This window comes from Leptinotarsa decemlineata, unplaced genomic scaffold, assembly GCF_025532065.1.
Source record: "Leptinotarsa decemlineata unplaced genomic scaffold, Ldec_3_MD MMD2_tig00026330_RagTag_RagTag, whole genome shotgun sequence".
Lineage (NCBI taxonomy): Eukaryota > Metazoa > Arthropoda > Insecta > Coleoptera > Chrysomelidae > Leptinotarsa > Leptinotarsa decemlineata.
In genome coordinates this window covers 2,080,170-2,098,102 of record NW_027412690.1, presented here as the reverse complement: position 1 = coordinate 2,098,102, position 17,933 = coordinate 2,080,170, and the positions used below count along the sequence as shown (strand labels likewise).

The following is a 17,933-nucleotide window of genomic DNA, read 5'->3' as shown; positions in this document are numbered from 1 at the left end:
AGATTTGGGTGAATATTCTGACATATACCTAAAATCTGATGTTCTACTGTTGTGCGATATTTTTGAAAATTTTAGAAATATGAGTTTAGATACATATAAATTGGATCCTGCTCACTATTTCACTTCTCCAGGTCTTTCTTGGGATGCTATGTTGAAGTATACGGGTGTCAACTTGGAATTATTAACTGATATCGATATGGTGCATTTTCTCCAAAACGGTATACGTGGTGGTGTAAGCCAGTGTTCGGAGAGAAAGCATATTGCAAACAATCAGTTTCTTCCAAATTATAATCCCGAAGAACCTTCATCTTTCATAATGTATTTGGATGCAACAAATCTGTATGGTCATAGCATGTCTCAATCATTACCTTTTGGTGGGTTCACTTGGTTGACCGCCAGTGAAATATGTCAGTTGGATATCAATAGTATTCCAGATGATAGCCCCCAAGGATACATACTTGAAGTAGATGTGCATTACCCTGTCGAGTTACACGATCTACATTCGGATTTACCATTTTTGGTTGAAAGTATTATACCACCTGGTTCAAAGTCCAAAATACCCAAACTTATTCCTAATTTGAATGATAAAAAGAAATATATCGTTCATTATAGGAATTTGAAACAAGCGGTCCGTAATGGTTTGATGGTGATGAAAACTCATAGAATTCTCAGATTCAATCAGTCACCGTGGCTGAAAAAATATATCGATTTGAATACAAATTTGAGAAATAAGGCTACCAATAAGTTTGAGAAGGGTTACTTCAAATTGAATATAAATTCCATATTTGGCAAAACGATGGAAAATGTAAACAATAGAAGAGACATTCGAATTGTCACACATTGGGAATCCATAAGAAGAGGTATGGGTGCCAATGCTTTGATAGCTCGTCCCAATTTCAAAACATTATCCATATTTTCGGAAGACTTTGTCGTCATACATATGGATAAAGTTAAGGTTTGTTATAATAAACCATTGTATTTGGGGTTCAGTATATTGGATATGTCGAAAACAGTCATTTATGATTTTTTCTATGATGTCATCAAAAAACATTACGGACCACAAGCTTCTCTTCTCTATACCGATACGGATTCTTTGATACTGAAAATAATGACGGATAATTTTTATAATTTTATGATTGCAAATGTTGACAAATTTGACACTTCTAACTATAGGTTGGGTAATAAATTCAATGTGCCAGTTAGCAAATCGGTGATTGGAAATATGAAGGATGAACTTCCGAGTGATCCCATCATCAGTTTCCATGGCACCGGTGCGAAAGCATATCATGTACAAAGTGTGTCTGATGAAATAAAGAAAGCAAAAGGTATCAAAAAATCCGTTATAAAAAATCAAATTTCAATTGAAGATTACATTAGGATTGTTGAAACAGGCGGTATAATATTTAGAAAGATGAATGTATTCAGGAGTGATTTACATGATATTTACACGTTGATGTGCAATAAAGTCGCGCTATCACATAATGATGATAAGCGATTCATCATTCCTAATACCACCAAGACATTACCTTGGGGCCACAACGATATTGAATTCTATCAGACAAGTTCCGAACAAAATTTAAGAATTCTTTTGAATGTACTGAAAGATGAAAACAGTATAAGTGACAAGAAATTAAATTTACTCATTGCCTTATTGGAAGAGCAATCGAGTAATTGAATTTTTTCACTCATTATCTGGTTTGTTCAACAAATTGTAAAATTCATACTTGTGGAATATTTCAAACGAATTATCCTACCCCACTTCCACCCCCACTCCCATTCCCACCCGAAGTAGTAGGGAGCATACGGCTATAAAACATGAGGAGGAGGCCACAGTTCATCATTCGATTGCAGTCTTCCTTCGAAAGAAGCAGCCAACCTGAGATACCTGCCAGCCAACTTAGTTGAAAATTCCAAGCAGCTTGATGTAAGTACACACTTCCATACTATTTATATTATATTGTCTAATATTTTCATTTTCTCTTTCTAGAATCATGTCTTTTCTGAGGAATGCTCTGATGACCCCGATTACCACTCTCAGTGAGAGACAGTTGGAGGATGTAGAACGGAGGAGGGTGGTTGTCCTACAGGACATCATGGTACAACCACCAGCTGCACCACCAGCTGCAGCTCCCATTCCACCACCGGGGATGACTTCCACCCAGGAAGTGGCGGCTCCCATTCCACCACCGGGGATGACTTCCACCCAGGAAGTGGCGGCTCCTGACTTGAAGTTCTTTTTCGAGGACTTCAAACCAACCCCCGAGGAGGAGATTGACCCCCCACCAACTTTGTCGACATTCAGACCAACTTCTTTGTCAGCACCCCAAATCGAAGATTTACTGAATGTGTACAACCCGGACCTGGACGAGTCTCTGGCGGATTTATCGCATCTTCAAAGTCTCTTATCGCCCATCGAACTATTGTCGCCCATCGATTCAGGGGATGAGTTCGAGAAACCGGTGAAGAGGGCCAAGAAGATGAAGAAGTCCGCACCTGTGAAGAAGTCCGCACCTGTGAAGAAGTCCGCACCTGTGAAGAAGTCCGCACCTGTGAAGGCATCCAAAGCCAAAGGTGGGAGGGGTGGTAAGTTGAGTGCTTTTCGCAAAAAGTGTGAAAAGAACTCACCTTACGTTGGTTGGCCTACAGCACCCCTTCCAGTGATGGAGGTGCAGAACTTGGTGGAAGTCGTCGCCCAGGTCCATCGGGATGCGTCACCCCCTCCAGTCACCCCCCAGGTCCATCGGGATGCGTCGCCCCCTCCAGTCACCCCCCAGGTACGTGTTGAGCATTCCGAACAAGAGGTTGGCCCGGAAAATGTCCTTTCACAGACTGTGGTAGAGGGTAATAAACTCAAAGAGTCTATTACCTATGCACAGTCTGTGAAAAAGAGATATTTGAGGGAAAAGAAGGTTGTGGATGGTTCTGATTCCAGAAAAAGGGCCTTGATGGCGGATATTTCCACCATCGAGGCCCAGAAACTGGAATTAGAGAAGCGACTCTCTTTGCTTAGGGCGAAACTTCAAGAAGAAGATTCGCAACAAGGAAAGAGTTTGGCTTACATCCAAAAATATGGACCTCTTGTTCAGGAATGGGATGCCATGTGCCAGGGGTTCCTTAATACCTAACCCCTTTTGTAAATATATTTTTGTTTAGTTTAAGTTAGATGTATGTTTAGAATAAAAAAATTGTAATTTTAGGAATATAATAAAAACTTGCATGTTAATTTTAAGGTTATGAATGTTATGAATGAAAAAATAAAATAAGGAATATTGGAGTGCATATCTATTTTGGTTGTTGCACACAAAATACTGCGTGGTTGGGGCAGTATTTATTCCTTCATTCTAGTCATTTTCTAGTCACATTGAAAGTGTGTGAATTGTAAAATAGTTATTTTTTCTAGAGAATAAATAAAGGTGATTCTAGTAATGCTCTGAGTATAATTCCAAAACCTTTTGACACTTCTCTCATCATTACTTCTCTCAACATTATTCAAACAAATTTCATTTATGTGAATGTGTAAAAATGAAATCATGAATCTAATGAATATTATATTGGATTAATTCCCCAATTCTCACATCAATACTTGAATAAATAACCTAGTGGGTCTTTATTTTTCACATATTCCCCTTCCCTTACTCTACCCCACTTTCTTCAAATCATATAAATAAGATTGTATTCTCAATATTCTTCAACTTGTTCGTTCATCATGAATCAAGCAACACCAATTATTCGGGAAGCTGATTCCACCAGTGAACCTCATTTTGCCCCACCAGAGAATTGGTCCTATGGTGACATTCAAGTTGCTGTAGTTGATTCAACATCTCCCGATGATGAATTCGATGGGTATTCAGATACAACAATAGAGCTGAATGAAGAACAAGATGTAACCTCAGACGAAGATGAGTTTGAACATGATGAATTTGCCAGCCCAGAACTTGTGGATCAACTGTGGCTTGAAGATCATCAAATCGCTCCACCAAATATCATCGTGGTGGTTGATTCTCCCGAACCTGACATCATCATTATAGATGATGATGATGATGATGATCAGGTAGGTTAGGTTAGGTTTTCCTCGGAGTGCACATAGTACCTGGTTGGTGCACACGGAATGCTGCGTGGATGGGGCAGCATTCAACCTAACCACTCTTTTTGGTAGTAGTGAAAAAAATAGGGCTATATCGGTACACCCTTGCGGTGAAACGTTAGTTGTTTCGCTATAAAACGAACTAATTAGAAAATGGAAACAGTTAATCATTATCTTTGAATATCTTTGGAACATTATTTTAATAATGTTGATAAAAATTCGTATCATAAAGAAATTTCAAGCAATGTATATTCGGATTCGGAAGTAACGAAGGGAAAGGTTGTATAGGCGATCGCGAAGTGATCGCTTCGCGGCCTGGGGCGCTCAACATCCGCCACTTGCATCCGGGGCGCGTTTTTTGCGACCCCCACCTCCACCCCACTCCGCCTCCCACTATACCCCCTCCTGTGCAAGAGTATAAATGTAGGAGTTCCTCAATGTAATCTTCAGTTGAGTAGCTATCGTCAGCATGTCAACATACCAGGAAGCCGATTCCACGACCGGACCCCAGGCGGAAGAACCTACAGCGCCACTCCCGGATCTTCAGTTGGAGGATTCCGATATGGTGAATCCAGATATGGAGGCCGATTCAACCACCACGCCTCATCACCCTTCCACATCTTCGGTCCAGGTACTGCATGTGACCAGTACCGAAGACCACTCCGAAGACTCGAGCAGCTCGGATGATGATGATGACGATCTCTGGGACGACGACGCATTTGCGGAGGAAATGGCGTTTTCTGAGGGTTCGGTGATGTGGCAGTACTTCCCCCGACCCGATGACAGCGACGACGACGACGACTTGTAATCCTTTCCTTTTTTTTTCCTATTTTTTTCCCTATTTCACCCATCCTTTATCCTTCCTCGGAGTACACATTTTGTTTGGTTGGTGTACACGAGACACTGCGTGGTTGGGGCAGTGTCTACCTCCCTCTCTCCTTTCCACCTTTGAAATAAATATTCTGAATTACAATACCAATTACTCTTATTGACTACTCTGAATAAACACCCCTCGAATTTGAAATATTGTCTCATGAAAATCATATTTCCAAATCTTGACATGAATTCTGCAATTGTTCAGATAAGAGAGAGCTAGTATGTTATCAAACAGATTCAAATCCACTCGGACGCTTAAACAATCATTTTTCAATGTGATTTATTTTACAAAGATAAGATATTCAGAGAACTTACATATTCTATAACACATTTGTGCATACCTCATATGTATATGGATGTACATTTTAGAGGTATATCCATATATTACAAACTACTCTTCGTATGATTATGTGACACTCAAAATATTCTATTTCTTTGACTGAGTGATCAATCTTATTATTAGATATCTACACTTTGTTTGTAGCTCTGAAAAGAGCTGTATTTTTGTTGACCCGAAAGTCCACGGTAACTGCTCCGCAGATGGGGTGTTGTTGCAATCTCATTATGAGATATCTACTCTTTGTTTAAATAATGTAGCCCTGAAAAGGGCTGTTTTTTTTTGTTGACCCGAAGGTCCACGGTTACATCTCCAGAGGTGGGGTGTTGTTACATATGATACAGACGGCTATTCTCCTAAAGTTGGTCAAAGGCCTATCACATGCTTTACACCATGTTTGCCCCATCTCCATGAAGCGGGCGGTGTAATGAATGTCGACGTGCTCATAATACCCTCCATTGTTATTCCGCACAGAATAAAAGCGGAAGCAACACCAACACAACTTCTCTATTTCACCGTCAATCGTTTTGATCCTGACATGGCTATCCGTTACACAATACAAATCTAACGGATCATCCAATGTCTCAGTGATATTCAACCACTCAACATTGCCAATAACTACTCCGCTGTCGTCAGTCTCGTGAGTCGAATCTGTTGCGATACCTTCATCTTCTTCTTCAACAAGACCTTCTTCATCATCATCAATGTCTAAATCCCCAACACCTTGCTCAATTGCCTCATCGTCTTCGATATTTAAGCCACCTTCTGCACCTTGCTCATTCACCTCATACTGCATATCTCCACCATCATTTTCTTCGTCAACACCCACTATCTGTCCAACGTCTTCAAACTCTTCCACCAGCTCATGGTTATTAATATCTCTCTGAGATAATAATGCTAACACAGCAGCTCTCTGGGCAGACATATTAATGTATTCTTGTGGTGATACTTGAATACTGACTGAAGTTTACAATCACTCACCGATTTTTATATGATTTTTGACAGTGGTGGTGGTAGCTCCCTCCACTCTACCCCACTCTTCACGGTACCTGTTTATAAGAGGGAAACATGGGAGCGTGAGAGTGTAAATTCATCGATTGAATATTTGTACATCTATCAGTGAATATGTCTTTCCCTAAAGAGTGGGATACAAAACCGACAATACGCGGCTTTCCAATCAAAATTGGCAAACATATAATGTGTTACAACTGCCATGGGTATTGGCCTGAAACATATATCAACCCATGTACCGGCCTGTGTCGTAGATGTGTTGTGGCAAGGAATCCAGACCCACTTCGGAAGAGGATAAATGGTTCAACTCTAGAAGTAAGTGACTACCGCCAGCAGTGCAGAGAATGTTCGAAAGAGATTATGTGTAATAATATGGGCATTTCAAGGAATATATGCATAAATTGTGTAGCGACTTGCGATACATTAGTCCAGCGATGTCTACAATGTGGTGAATATAGTGTGGATTGTTGGAACAATTTATGCAGTGCTTGTAGAAATGATTGGCAATTGTGTGAGAATGTCGGCCAATTTCACCCCAACAGAGATGTCCACTTTCGAGAGTGCTGGTGTCTAACCCATGAAGAGCGGATAGAGAGACGGAGGATTCATGGAAATCTTATGCTAACATACACATCTTGAAGTGATTTCAATATGTTGAATTTATGAAAAATAAAACCAATAGTTTACATATTACTTGCATCATTTCTAAGGTTATTATTCTATTTAGTTTTTAATAAATAAAACAATTTTAATACACTATTTTTTTATTTTTTATCTAATATTGAGTACAATCATGATAATGTCATTACACTAAAGAATTTTCATCGATCCATGAGTTGTGATCTTCAGAGAACCCCAGCCACTTTACATAGAGGCGATGTCCTTTTCTTTTTAAAACTCGCTCCACCAAATACGTATTGGGATCTTTCGTTTTATTCAACTCCAGCCCATAAAAACAGCCTTTGATTGGTTGCCCATTCACATCTTCTAATGCATAAGTTATAGGTTCTGTATTATTAACTTTCACAACTTTGAATATTTCAGCTGTAAAATTTGCTGTATAACCTTTATCGAATGCATTTTTATATTTGCTGATTCGAACACTATCCCCAATTTTAAACGTATTTTTTTTACGTTTCACATGTGGACTCTTAGATTCGGCATACATTGACAATTTAGTAGACTGTTTCACATCTGCAGGTTTCATACCAATCGTACGATGAACTTTGTTGTTATACTGACGAGTAATTCTAGGAAGAATGTTCAACCACTTGTAATGACCTTGAAGTGAAAACTCCTTATAAAGCCAACTCTTCAATGTTCTGATTACTCGTTCTGCAATTGCAGCTTTTTTTGTGCTGAATGTTGAGTAATGATTGATGTTGTGTTTCTTCATTAACGATGAGAATTTCGAATTATAGAACTCAGTACCATGATCAGATTGTAAATTTTTTGGAGTATATTTAGCATCTTTCAACACGCTTGCCATAGCTGCAGTAACTGAATCACCAGTTTTATTCTTCAACGGCCTTGACCATACAAACTTTGAATAACAGTTGATAACTATAAGGATGTACCTACATCCCTCATTTTCTTTAGAATATGGTTGCATTTCCATCAAATCCATCTGCCACAAGTCAGAAAAACCCTTTATTATTGTCTTCCGACGGGGAAATTTCGACGCGCCGGCTTGTGTATTTCTTTCACAACCTGCCATTTTGCATTACTCATATTACTGCTCTAAGACTTCTTCAAGATGATAAAATTGAGGAATCACTTTTCTACTGTTCAGGTGCAAGTGTAACGATTGACTATTAAACTTCAATGACTCGCTCAGTGAAAGTATCAACCAACTTAGCTATTACGTCAGTTCGCTTTTCCACATTACTTAATTGATCAGCTAATGCAGAAGTGATGAGTGCATTTTTGTCAATGATTATTTGCACCTCATTATGTTTTGAATCAATATGTTTTCCGATGTTACGTAGCGTTGATGCAATGAATTCTTGGAAATACTTCAGAGTTGTCTCATTGACTTTTCTAATGTGATCGTCAACATATCCTTTAGTAACAGAATCTTTACTGTCTACAGGTTCACCAACATTTTGAAACCGCTTATTCTGAATATCATAATCACCATTTGGTGTGAGAATGAATCCAACACCAGATCTTCCAACTATTGGTTTACTAACACCACCTCTTCTACGACCAAATTTATCAATTGTGGTATGCATAGTTAGATCGTTTGTGATCGACTGAGCCAGTTTCACACATCATGTTCATGATATTGCGGTCAATAGACTAATCCTTCTTCACGTAATTCCTCAATTATGGCTAATATTTCATTATCATGTCCGGTATGTCCAGCCAGTCGTGAACTCCAAAGTAGTCGAAGGCGATCAATCAATTCTTCGAGTTCATTCCAATAAACATAATCTGTATGCTTATTTCTGATATATTTTTTCTGGGTGGGTATTTTGATCATGCCAGCACCTTCTCTACTAGGGTTTCCATTGGATAATAATGGTAGGATTATTTCTCTATATTTCTTCCAATTATTCGATAGAAGACCTTGTTTTCTCTCATTGTATTTATATGCAGCCTTTGTTAATTTGAGTATATCACCATATGTGGTCATATCGGAAGAGGGGATATTTCTCGATGGTACTTTCATGAATATCAAGTTATATAGTTTTGGAGTGCCCTGATAAGAGCCAATAGTTTTACCATTTTTCATAAACACAATTTTCTCATCGATAAATTCCACATCAGCTACTCCCATTTGTAAATTTCCCGTTTCAGTGTTCATGTGTACTCCAAAGACTGTATCGTAAGAGGGATTTCCTGATAGTAACTTTTTTATATGCTTTTGTACTTCATCACCATCATCGAATACATTAGGTGATTGTGAATCTAAAGTTGTCAATTGAGAGGTTTGAAGATCCTTCGAGGAAGCCCCTTCAAATTTCGGTTTCCACTCACTTTCAATTATAGTTTTGGCTGTTAATGGTGTAGCAGGCTTTGTTTTCTGCATCACTTGATTCATTTGAGATGCTCCTTCAGTATTGGCAGATATTACTTTCAAAGGTGTTATTATTGGCTCATAGATCCTCTCGAGTGCTGATTGATCACCTAGACGACTACTTTTGATATAATTGAATTTCTTCCGAACGGCATCCGTTACTTCAATTAACTTTCTTTTTAAACATATTTCATCATCATTTTTTCCCTCCATAATTCACTCCAAGAATTTGTATAATGAAGTGTTATCTCCACTATCTAGCACTCAAGTGATTCAATTCTTCAAGAACGTCAAGGATATATGAAAGCGTCGAATCCTTTTCGATAACGTCCATTTACCACTTCTCGATCCTTATCAATTACTAAAAATCCATATTTATCTTCCCAACATCTCGCACACATATCTTGAAATTGCTTATATGTTACATCTGGTGATACATGGTCGGAAAAAATATGATTGAGATTCATATCATCTTGTTTGAACATTACGATAAAATTTGCATTATCTCGTATCAATTGCTTCGGAACTCGTGAATATGTTTGGGCTAAATAGAAACAATCCATATTTTTATGACGACCCATACTGAAGTATGATCGTATAACATCCTGTTTCTCGCACATAACATCATCAAAAATGAATATCGAATCAGGTTTGGCGTCTGAAGGCTCTACTATTTCACCTGCATTATTGGCAAAAGTGTAAAAACCCAACCCTTCGATTGGAGATAATACTTCACGTAAATACTCGTATTTAGGTTGATAAAGAGACTTTGAATAAAGATAAACATTTGCGAATCGTAATCCTAGAGGATGCGTTAGCAAAGAAATCATAACATTTGTCTTGCCACAGTTAGAAGGTCCAATAATCAGGCCGCGAATAGAAAGTGGAAGTAAAGATCCGTGACGTTGTTTGACACCGCTTCCCGATCCACCACCCACTTTTTCATCGAAATTATCGATGGAAAATTGCTGCTTCTGCTTCAATATGCGCATTGTATGACAGTTGGAGACTATATAAGCAGGGTTCCACATCGATTCCTTTATTTAAATAGGGGTTATGAGTCGATGCAGATCTACTGAATTGCATTCAAATAAAACTGGTAGAGGATTGATCAATTCCCTCATCAATAATCTACCATTTGAATTACACTTACCTGGCTATCAGTATTGCGGTCCGGGCACCAAATTGCAGAAAAGATTGTTGAGAGGTGATTCGGCTGTCAATCAGCTGGATTTTGCATGCAAAAAACACGATATTGCATATTCACAGAACCCCGATAATCTTGCAGCTAGACACATAGCGGATAAGGAGCTTGCAGAAAGTGCTTGGAATCGTGTCAAAGCAAAAGACGCTACTATTGGAGAAAAAGGAGCTGCTTGGCTAGTTACGAATATAATGAAAGGGAAACGCCGATTTGGTATGGGTTGTGACTCATCTCCCAAGCAGTCACACATTCCGAAGAAAAAGCGTTCTATTAAGAAAAAAAAAGTTAAAAAAATATTGAAAGCTTCTAAGGTGATAGCTTTTGGTTCTGGGATCGTTCAGAAAGTGCGTGATGTTCTACACAAAGCGGGTGGAAGTGAATTTGTTGTCAAAAATTCTAAAAGAGCAGCTGAAATTGCACTCAAAGCAGCACGCAAATATATGAGGGCTGCAGGTGGGAAAAAGAAAATTCGCACACCGCGAATCATACCGATTCCTAAAATTGGTGGAATACTACCACTCATTCCAATTTTTGCTGGTTTATCAGCACTAGGTAGTTTAGCCGGTGCTACTGCTGGTATAACGAAAGCAGTTCAAGCAGCAAAAGCGAGTAGGGAGCAGTTGAGTGAGACAAATCGCCATAATAAACACATGGAGGCAATTGCTATAGGTAAACAAGGAAGTGGTATCTACTTGAAGCCTTACCGCAAAGGATTAGGAGTCTATTTGAAACCTCAAAATTCAAAAAACTCATAAATTTGCTACCTAAAAGAGCTCTCTCCAATATCGACCTCAACTATTACGCTAAGAAAATGACGATTCCATATTTTCGGGGGGTATATATGCGTGACGATTTACCAAAATCAGGACCACTCCGATATGAATCTGCCATAGTAAATTTGGATAGTCGACATGGTCAAGGGACACATTGGGTAGCATATAGAAAAAGGGGAACTTCGATAAAATATTTTGATAGTTTTGGCGATTTACCCCCTCCCAAAGAACTGATTCACTATTTTTATATGGGTTCGAATCCTATCAATACTATCACATATAACTATAAGCGTGAACAACGATTCAACACAGTATGGTGTGGCCATTTGTGTTTGAAGTTTCTTCAGAACAAGACATGGAGTTAACACCAGTACAGGATAGGGAGAGTATCAAGAGGATGAGTCATTCATTGATCGCATATTCCAGAGTACGCACTTTACAAAAAATGAGTAAAGAACAACTCGCTGATATGCCGAAAGAGGTGTTGATTGGGTGTGCATCACATGAAATTGCATCTGTATGGGATAAGTTACCACAAAACCTACAAAATGATATTGATGTCTTGAAGTATCAGTACTGTCAAGAGCATTACAATGATTCCAGCGGTAGCAGTAGTAATTCCGATATGAATGATGGTCCACCTACAAGAAAAATTTTTTGTTGTTATTGTAAAGTGAATGATGTAAATGTAGTCACACATAATGATATGGATAGACCACCGAAAAAGCGACGATTGGTCCACAATTTCTGCTGTCAGCAATAAAAAGACATGAATCATCGAAAATTCGTCAGTCATGTCACGCACGTTTTCATTGTCGGGATACTCTAGCGAGTTGAGTGCCAACTTCTACCCACCCATCGAATTGGATACCAATAGTAATTATGGTCTGGGATTACATGGTTTCTACTCCTACAATTCCATATTCAATGTAGATGCTAAGAATAATGTTATCGGCTATTCGAAGACAATTATCTCACCCCCCACTATTATAAAAATTCCACCTGGGGCATATGAAATTGATGAAATTAATAAGGTGATTCAAAGATTCATGAAATCCAAAGAAGTGCAACTAGAAAATGGAATTGAAGAAAATATCGACGAAGTATTTCTCCTACGTGCAAACAACAACACTCTGAAATGTGAAATGCGATCGAAATATTACATTCATCTCAAACATGAAAACAGCATTGCTGAACTTCTAGGATTCGATGACAATGTTTTCAATTGTGGTGAAATACATGAATCAACATTGCCCGTGAATATCAATAAGGTGAGGATTATTCGTGTGGATTGTAATGTCACAGCTGGAGCATATTCGAATGGCGATGAAATCCATAGCATCTTTGAATTTGATATTGATGTAGAGCCCGGTTACAAACTCACCAAGGAGCCACAAAATATTATTTATATGCCAATCCGACCTGGTGGTCGTCAGTACCTCGACAATATCACTCTTCGCATATTGGATGATAATGGTAATCTGATCAATTTCAATGGTGAAAAAATAATAGTCAAATTGGAATTGATAAAGCTATAATAATCATCATTTCTCATATATTTATTCACAATATCGACGACAGTCATTAGTAACAATCATCGTTTCTCATACGTTGATTCAGAACATCGATGACTGTCATTAGTGTATCATAAAGAAAATGAGTAAAGGAAGCATCGATGAGTTTGGTCGCAGAAGTAAGGCAGTTTCAAATACTGTTTTGCGTGGGCAGCCTGGAGTTGGTTTCAAATTAACAACCGATGGAAACTTTGATATGGAAAATAAACGTTTGAAAAATATAGCAGAGCCTGAAGAGAGTACGGATTGTGTTAATCGAGGATATGTCGGTTTTTACATCTCAAAGATGAGAGGAGAATTAGATACTGATATTGACAAAATTAATTTGAAATTAGATGGAGTAGAAAAATATTCCGTATCAGTGAGGGAAGATCTCATTACGCTTGGACTGAAATTAGTAGAATTTGTAAAAAAGTATGAGCATATGGATAAGGATATCAAATCGCTGCAATCTGATTTGAAAAAACAACCCTCGATAAGCATTCAAACGATCGAGCAAAAACGATGGTGAGCGATGATCATCTGTGAAAAAAGTCAATATAAAGCTGAAGTTGATCAAATTGTTACTCAGTATTTGTTACTTCCTAACGCTGAGCAGGTGATATTCATTGATGGAACTATAAATTCTGCGATTATCGTTTCTAAAAATGGGGTTGTGCTTCAATAGTCAGCGATTGCCGCAGCGGCAGCAGTTGAGTCAGCATAATGTATTTGGTGGAGGTTATGATCATGTGCATTTAAAGAAGCGAAAATCCAGCAGTCGATTCATTCCACGTATATCTGCCAAACGGTCAAGATATAGAATAAGTGCTAGTAGCCTGAACTTTCTCAAATCTATTGGCTTGAAGGTGCGATATAAAAAATAGTAATAACATGGCGACAATCACCACAAGTGATAAATTGGAAGTGTTCGAGGAGCCCATGTTCGACCATTCCCTCATCAGCCTTCATGAGCATACATATAAGCCGTATGGTTCACCATATTACAAAAATTCAGATGAAATACGAATTCCAATCAATTATCAAGATCTCATACTCGATATTGCAGATAGTTACATTTATATCGAGGGGAAGTTCACACCATCTGATGCCACAAAGCGGTGCTACCTATCCAATAATGCTCTCGCCTTTCTCTTCGACGAAATTCGCTATGAAATGGGTGGTGAGCAAGTGGTTGTTGTTCGAAAACCTGGCATAACTACCACAATGAAAACGATGATATCATTTGGAAAAACGCATGCAAATTCGCTACTACCGATAGGATGGGGACTCGATGTGAATAAACAAGATATATTCGATCCCGTTAGCAATGTATTTAGTGGTAAATTACCCTTGAAGTATCTCATGGGTTTTGCTGAAGATTACAATAAGGGGATAATGAATGTGAAGCAGGAGCTCATTTTGATTATAGCTCGCTCATTCAAAAATTCATTCATTGGGGAAGTCGATGCAGATTTGGAAATCAATAAAATAGAATGGAGAATCAGGCACATTGTGCCGGAAGATCGACAGAAACTGAAACTATTGAATCGCATAAATAAAAATGGTAATAATGCTAAAGTGAAGGTGGCTTATCGTATGTGGGACCTTTATGAATTACCCACACTTCGTGATACATCCTCGGATATATGGGCGGTGAAGACAACCAGCAGCCTCGAAAGACCACGATATATCATCATCGGCTTTCAAAACACCGACCAATCCGAAAATATGTCAAAAGATGTAACGAAATTCACACATGTGAATATTAATAATATTCGACTATCTCTGAACTCTGAAGTATACCCATATGAGCGTTGGAATCTGGATTTCGACAAGAAGTTAGATTCATCAGCTTACTATGCATATGAAAACTTCCAACGTAGCTACTATTATAAAACTATGAGTGAACCGATGATGGATATTGGTAGCTTTCGCAACAACCCACTATTCATTATCGACTGCTCCCATCAACCCGAAGCTATGAAGTCATCCACTGTCGACATCAAAATAGAATTCGAAACACGCAAGGTGAAGTTTCCAGCAAACACCAAAGTATATGCACTCATCCTCCACGATGCTGTTCTATCATATAATGCTCTTAATGGCTCTGTTCAAACTGGATTGTAATAAGATTGACATGTAATATGCTATGAAATATTCGATATTGATGAATAATAAAACACTCAATAATTATGTTATATCTTCTATTCACCAAACAATTAGATACAAACAAATATGGATTGAAACATTATTTTATTCACAAACATATACAACAGATTTCAAATATTTACAACACCATCATTTATCGCTTCTTCCAGTTGCGGGTTGGGACTCTGTGGTTCCAATTGATATTTCTCTATGATATTTTGCGGTAGGTAGGTGCATATGTCTTGAAGAAAATGTTTCAAGTCTGCTTCAATTATTAACTCACAGAACTCATCCAAATTTCTACTCCCATATGAATATTTATGACACAATGCCACACCGAGTTCATACTTCTCACTAAGCTCCAAAAGTTTTCGCACCTCTTCAGCATCCTAACATACACTCAAATCATAATTTGATGAATGTAGAGCATCAAAACTCAGATCAGCCATCTCCCAAGCCATTTTTCTTATGGCGGAATCCAAATCCACTGCTTCCGGCCACTCTTGGGCTGAATATTGCATCCACATATTTATAGAATGGTGAGTTCTGAAAATTCATAAATGGCATTCATTAGTTTGCAAATAATATAAAAAAAAATACTCACTTGAAATCTGACTATGTCTATGAAGTGACCAAGTTGATACATATTTTATATTAATCTACCATATTTTCACTATTTACAAAAAAAAATCATAATTTCAAAATGTTCAATCTAAAACATTGAATTTCATCAATGATCGGGTTTTAGCACCAGGATAATCCTGCGAACTTTGACCCATATAAGTAAGTGTGAATTTGGCTTTGGATGAATTCACTTCACGAATGAAGTCTTCTGGTAATTGCTCTGTGACACGTTTTGGAAGCCATGCTTTAAAAGGAGTATCACTTTCCTCATCCAATAAAACTACTTGAATTGATTTACCATATCGTGTGGAATACATTGACATTTTTTCTATTTTATATTCTTTATCAATAACCAGAGCGTTTATAGGTTTCTGCTCTAAAGCTTCACTTTGTTGAATTATAGAAAAATTAATTTTTTCAATGTCAAATTTCAAATTATCCATATTCATAAATATAGTGAAATTACGGTTAATTAAAATAAAATATATATTCACCTCACTGACGAAAACGCCCTCTCGGATGGGTTGATACTCGTTGTCTTCACTTTGGAATTCGACAAATACTTCTGTTTACCTATTTGGGTATTTTAGAGTGTCTAAACTGAATGTGGAAGCATGATATTCTGAACTTATATAGGAATTACCAACAAGGGAGGGGGCAACGCCGAACCCCACTGTTCAAGGTTATATTCTGTGCACGTCACGATTTCATTCAAGGTCAACATGCAATGCCACAGAGCAAGCTCAAGGTAGTCGAAGTGTCGAACGTCAAGGTCAAACCCCATACTCAAGGTCAAACACCGCATTCAATCTCATACTATGTGTACGACGTTCAAGGTTAGGTGAGGTCATACGATATTCTGAACTTATATAGGAATTACCAACAAGGGAGGGGACAACGCCGAACGCCCACTGTTCAAGGTTATATTCTGTACACGTCACGATTTCTTTCAAGGTCAACATTCAATGCCATGGAGCAAGCTCAAGGTAGTCGAAGTGTCGAACGTCAAGGTCAAACCCCACACTCAAGGTCAAACACCGCATTCAAGCTCATACTACGTGTACGACGTTCAAGGTTAGGTGACGTCATTCAAGGTCGTGTGACGTCTCAAGGTCAAAAGGGGTGGGGGGAGGCGTTCAGTCGGCATTAGCACCCTACTAGAATACGCCTTTATCATGTGGAATAAAAGCTGAAGGAGCTAACCATAGTACGATGACCCTCAAACCCGACAAATATACTGATGTAGTAAATTATTGTAAATATCTTCTTATATTCTGTATTATTTATTGGTAATGTTTGTTTCAGGTATGACTTATTTTTGGCCTATAGAAGAATTGGAGTAGAGGTGAGGTGCGTAGAATATGATTTTTATAAATATACATGAAGTACATTGAAGCTGATAGTATAAACAAATACCCTACCACTTCAACAATTTTTTTTATCAAAACGGTTTTTCGATTTTTCGCTAGTACTGTTTTCCAGTTTTCGTCTCTCCGTTGTTGAATGTCACACAGTCGAACAAATCTAAACACTTCCATTACATTTTACAGAAAAAATGTTTATGTTAATGATTATATTTGATCACTGTTCTCTTTTTTTACTTCACCATTCACTTTATCCTTCCTTTGACAAATAAATGTTCATCGTCTTCAGTTATTTTACAGTACAGTAGTCTATGGGATATCAAAAACTAGCGATACGCACGGGTGCAATGCTGATACTAAATATAAATTCACCCACCGGAAATTTCAGAGAATGAAAAAACAGTAATGCAAAGATACTTTGGTTGGATACGCTTATACTAGATTAGCGTTTTTCCGAATAGGGGCGCATATATTAGGGCTTACGCCGATTGTGATTATGATTGTTGAACACTCCCTCAATAGGGCTTTCCATATACGTGATTTGGCCTCCTCAAATACAATTTCACTACCGGAGGAATGCAAACACAATCAGATTGCTTACAGATTTCGCCCTAACAGTGTGTGCACAAAAATAAAATTATATACTAATGATTAGAACGGACATGTGCGGCAAGGCGGAAGCCATATTTGTTTCTGTTTTCCTCACAACAGCGTAAAACGAACATGAAATCAAACATTTTTGATCTATAATCTATAGGAAAATATTTTGTTGGAATAGAGATTTATTTAACGAATTTCGGATCAAGAAGATATGATGATTGTAGTTTTGGCGGAAAACATAAGTTTACTGTAAATTCATTGATCGAACCCGTAAGCATATAGTTGGTTTTTCAAAAATTTTCACAATCTTCAGTGAAACATCTTTCCGTAATAT

The 17,933-nt window shown here is 38.0% G+C and overlaps 1 protein-coding gene and 1 long non-coding RNA gene across 6 annotated transcripts in view; both read left to right on the top strand.

The window, feature by feature from the left end:
• LOC141485747 (uncharacterized) overlaps nt 1–17,933 on the top strand; it is a 726,844-nt gene that overhangs the window by 255,682 nt on the left and 453,229 nt on the right. The window contains exon 1 of one of the 4 annotated variants that reach the window (XR_012467411.1): nt 16,940–16,980. The exons of the other annotated variants lie outside the window; for them this stretch is intronic. This is a non-coding gene — a long non-coding RNA (uncharacterized lncRNA). Of the gene's footprint in view, nt 1–16,939; nt 16,981–17,933 lie in introns of those variants that run through there. 4 annotated transcript variants of the gene reach the window in all.
• LOC141485687 (uncharacterized) lies at nt 1,790–3,211 on the top strand. Of its 2 annotated transcripts, XM_074182960.1 has the most exons (3): nt 1,790–1,924; nt 1,988–2,696; nt 2,736–3,211. In XM_074182960.1, the coding sequence occupies exons 2-3, from the start codon at nt 1,992–1,994 to the stop codon at nt 3,123–3,125; spliced, it is 1,095 nt and encodes a 364-aa protein (XP_074039061.1). In that variant the 5' UTR covers nt 1,790–1,924; nt 1,988–1,991; the 3' UTR covers nt 3,126–3,211. The 2 variants fall into 2 exon arrangements, with proteins under 2 accessions (XP_074039061.1, XP_074039060.1); XM_074182959.1 differs by having other exon boundaries at nt 1,988–3,210.

Excerpts from the sequence above, each read along its gene's own strand:
- LOC141485687 (XM_074182959.1), top strand. The coding sequence starts at position 1,992 with ATGTCTTTTCTGAGGAATGCTCTGATGACCCCGATTACCACTCTCAGT.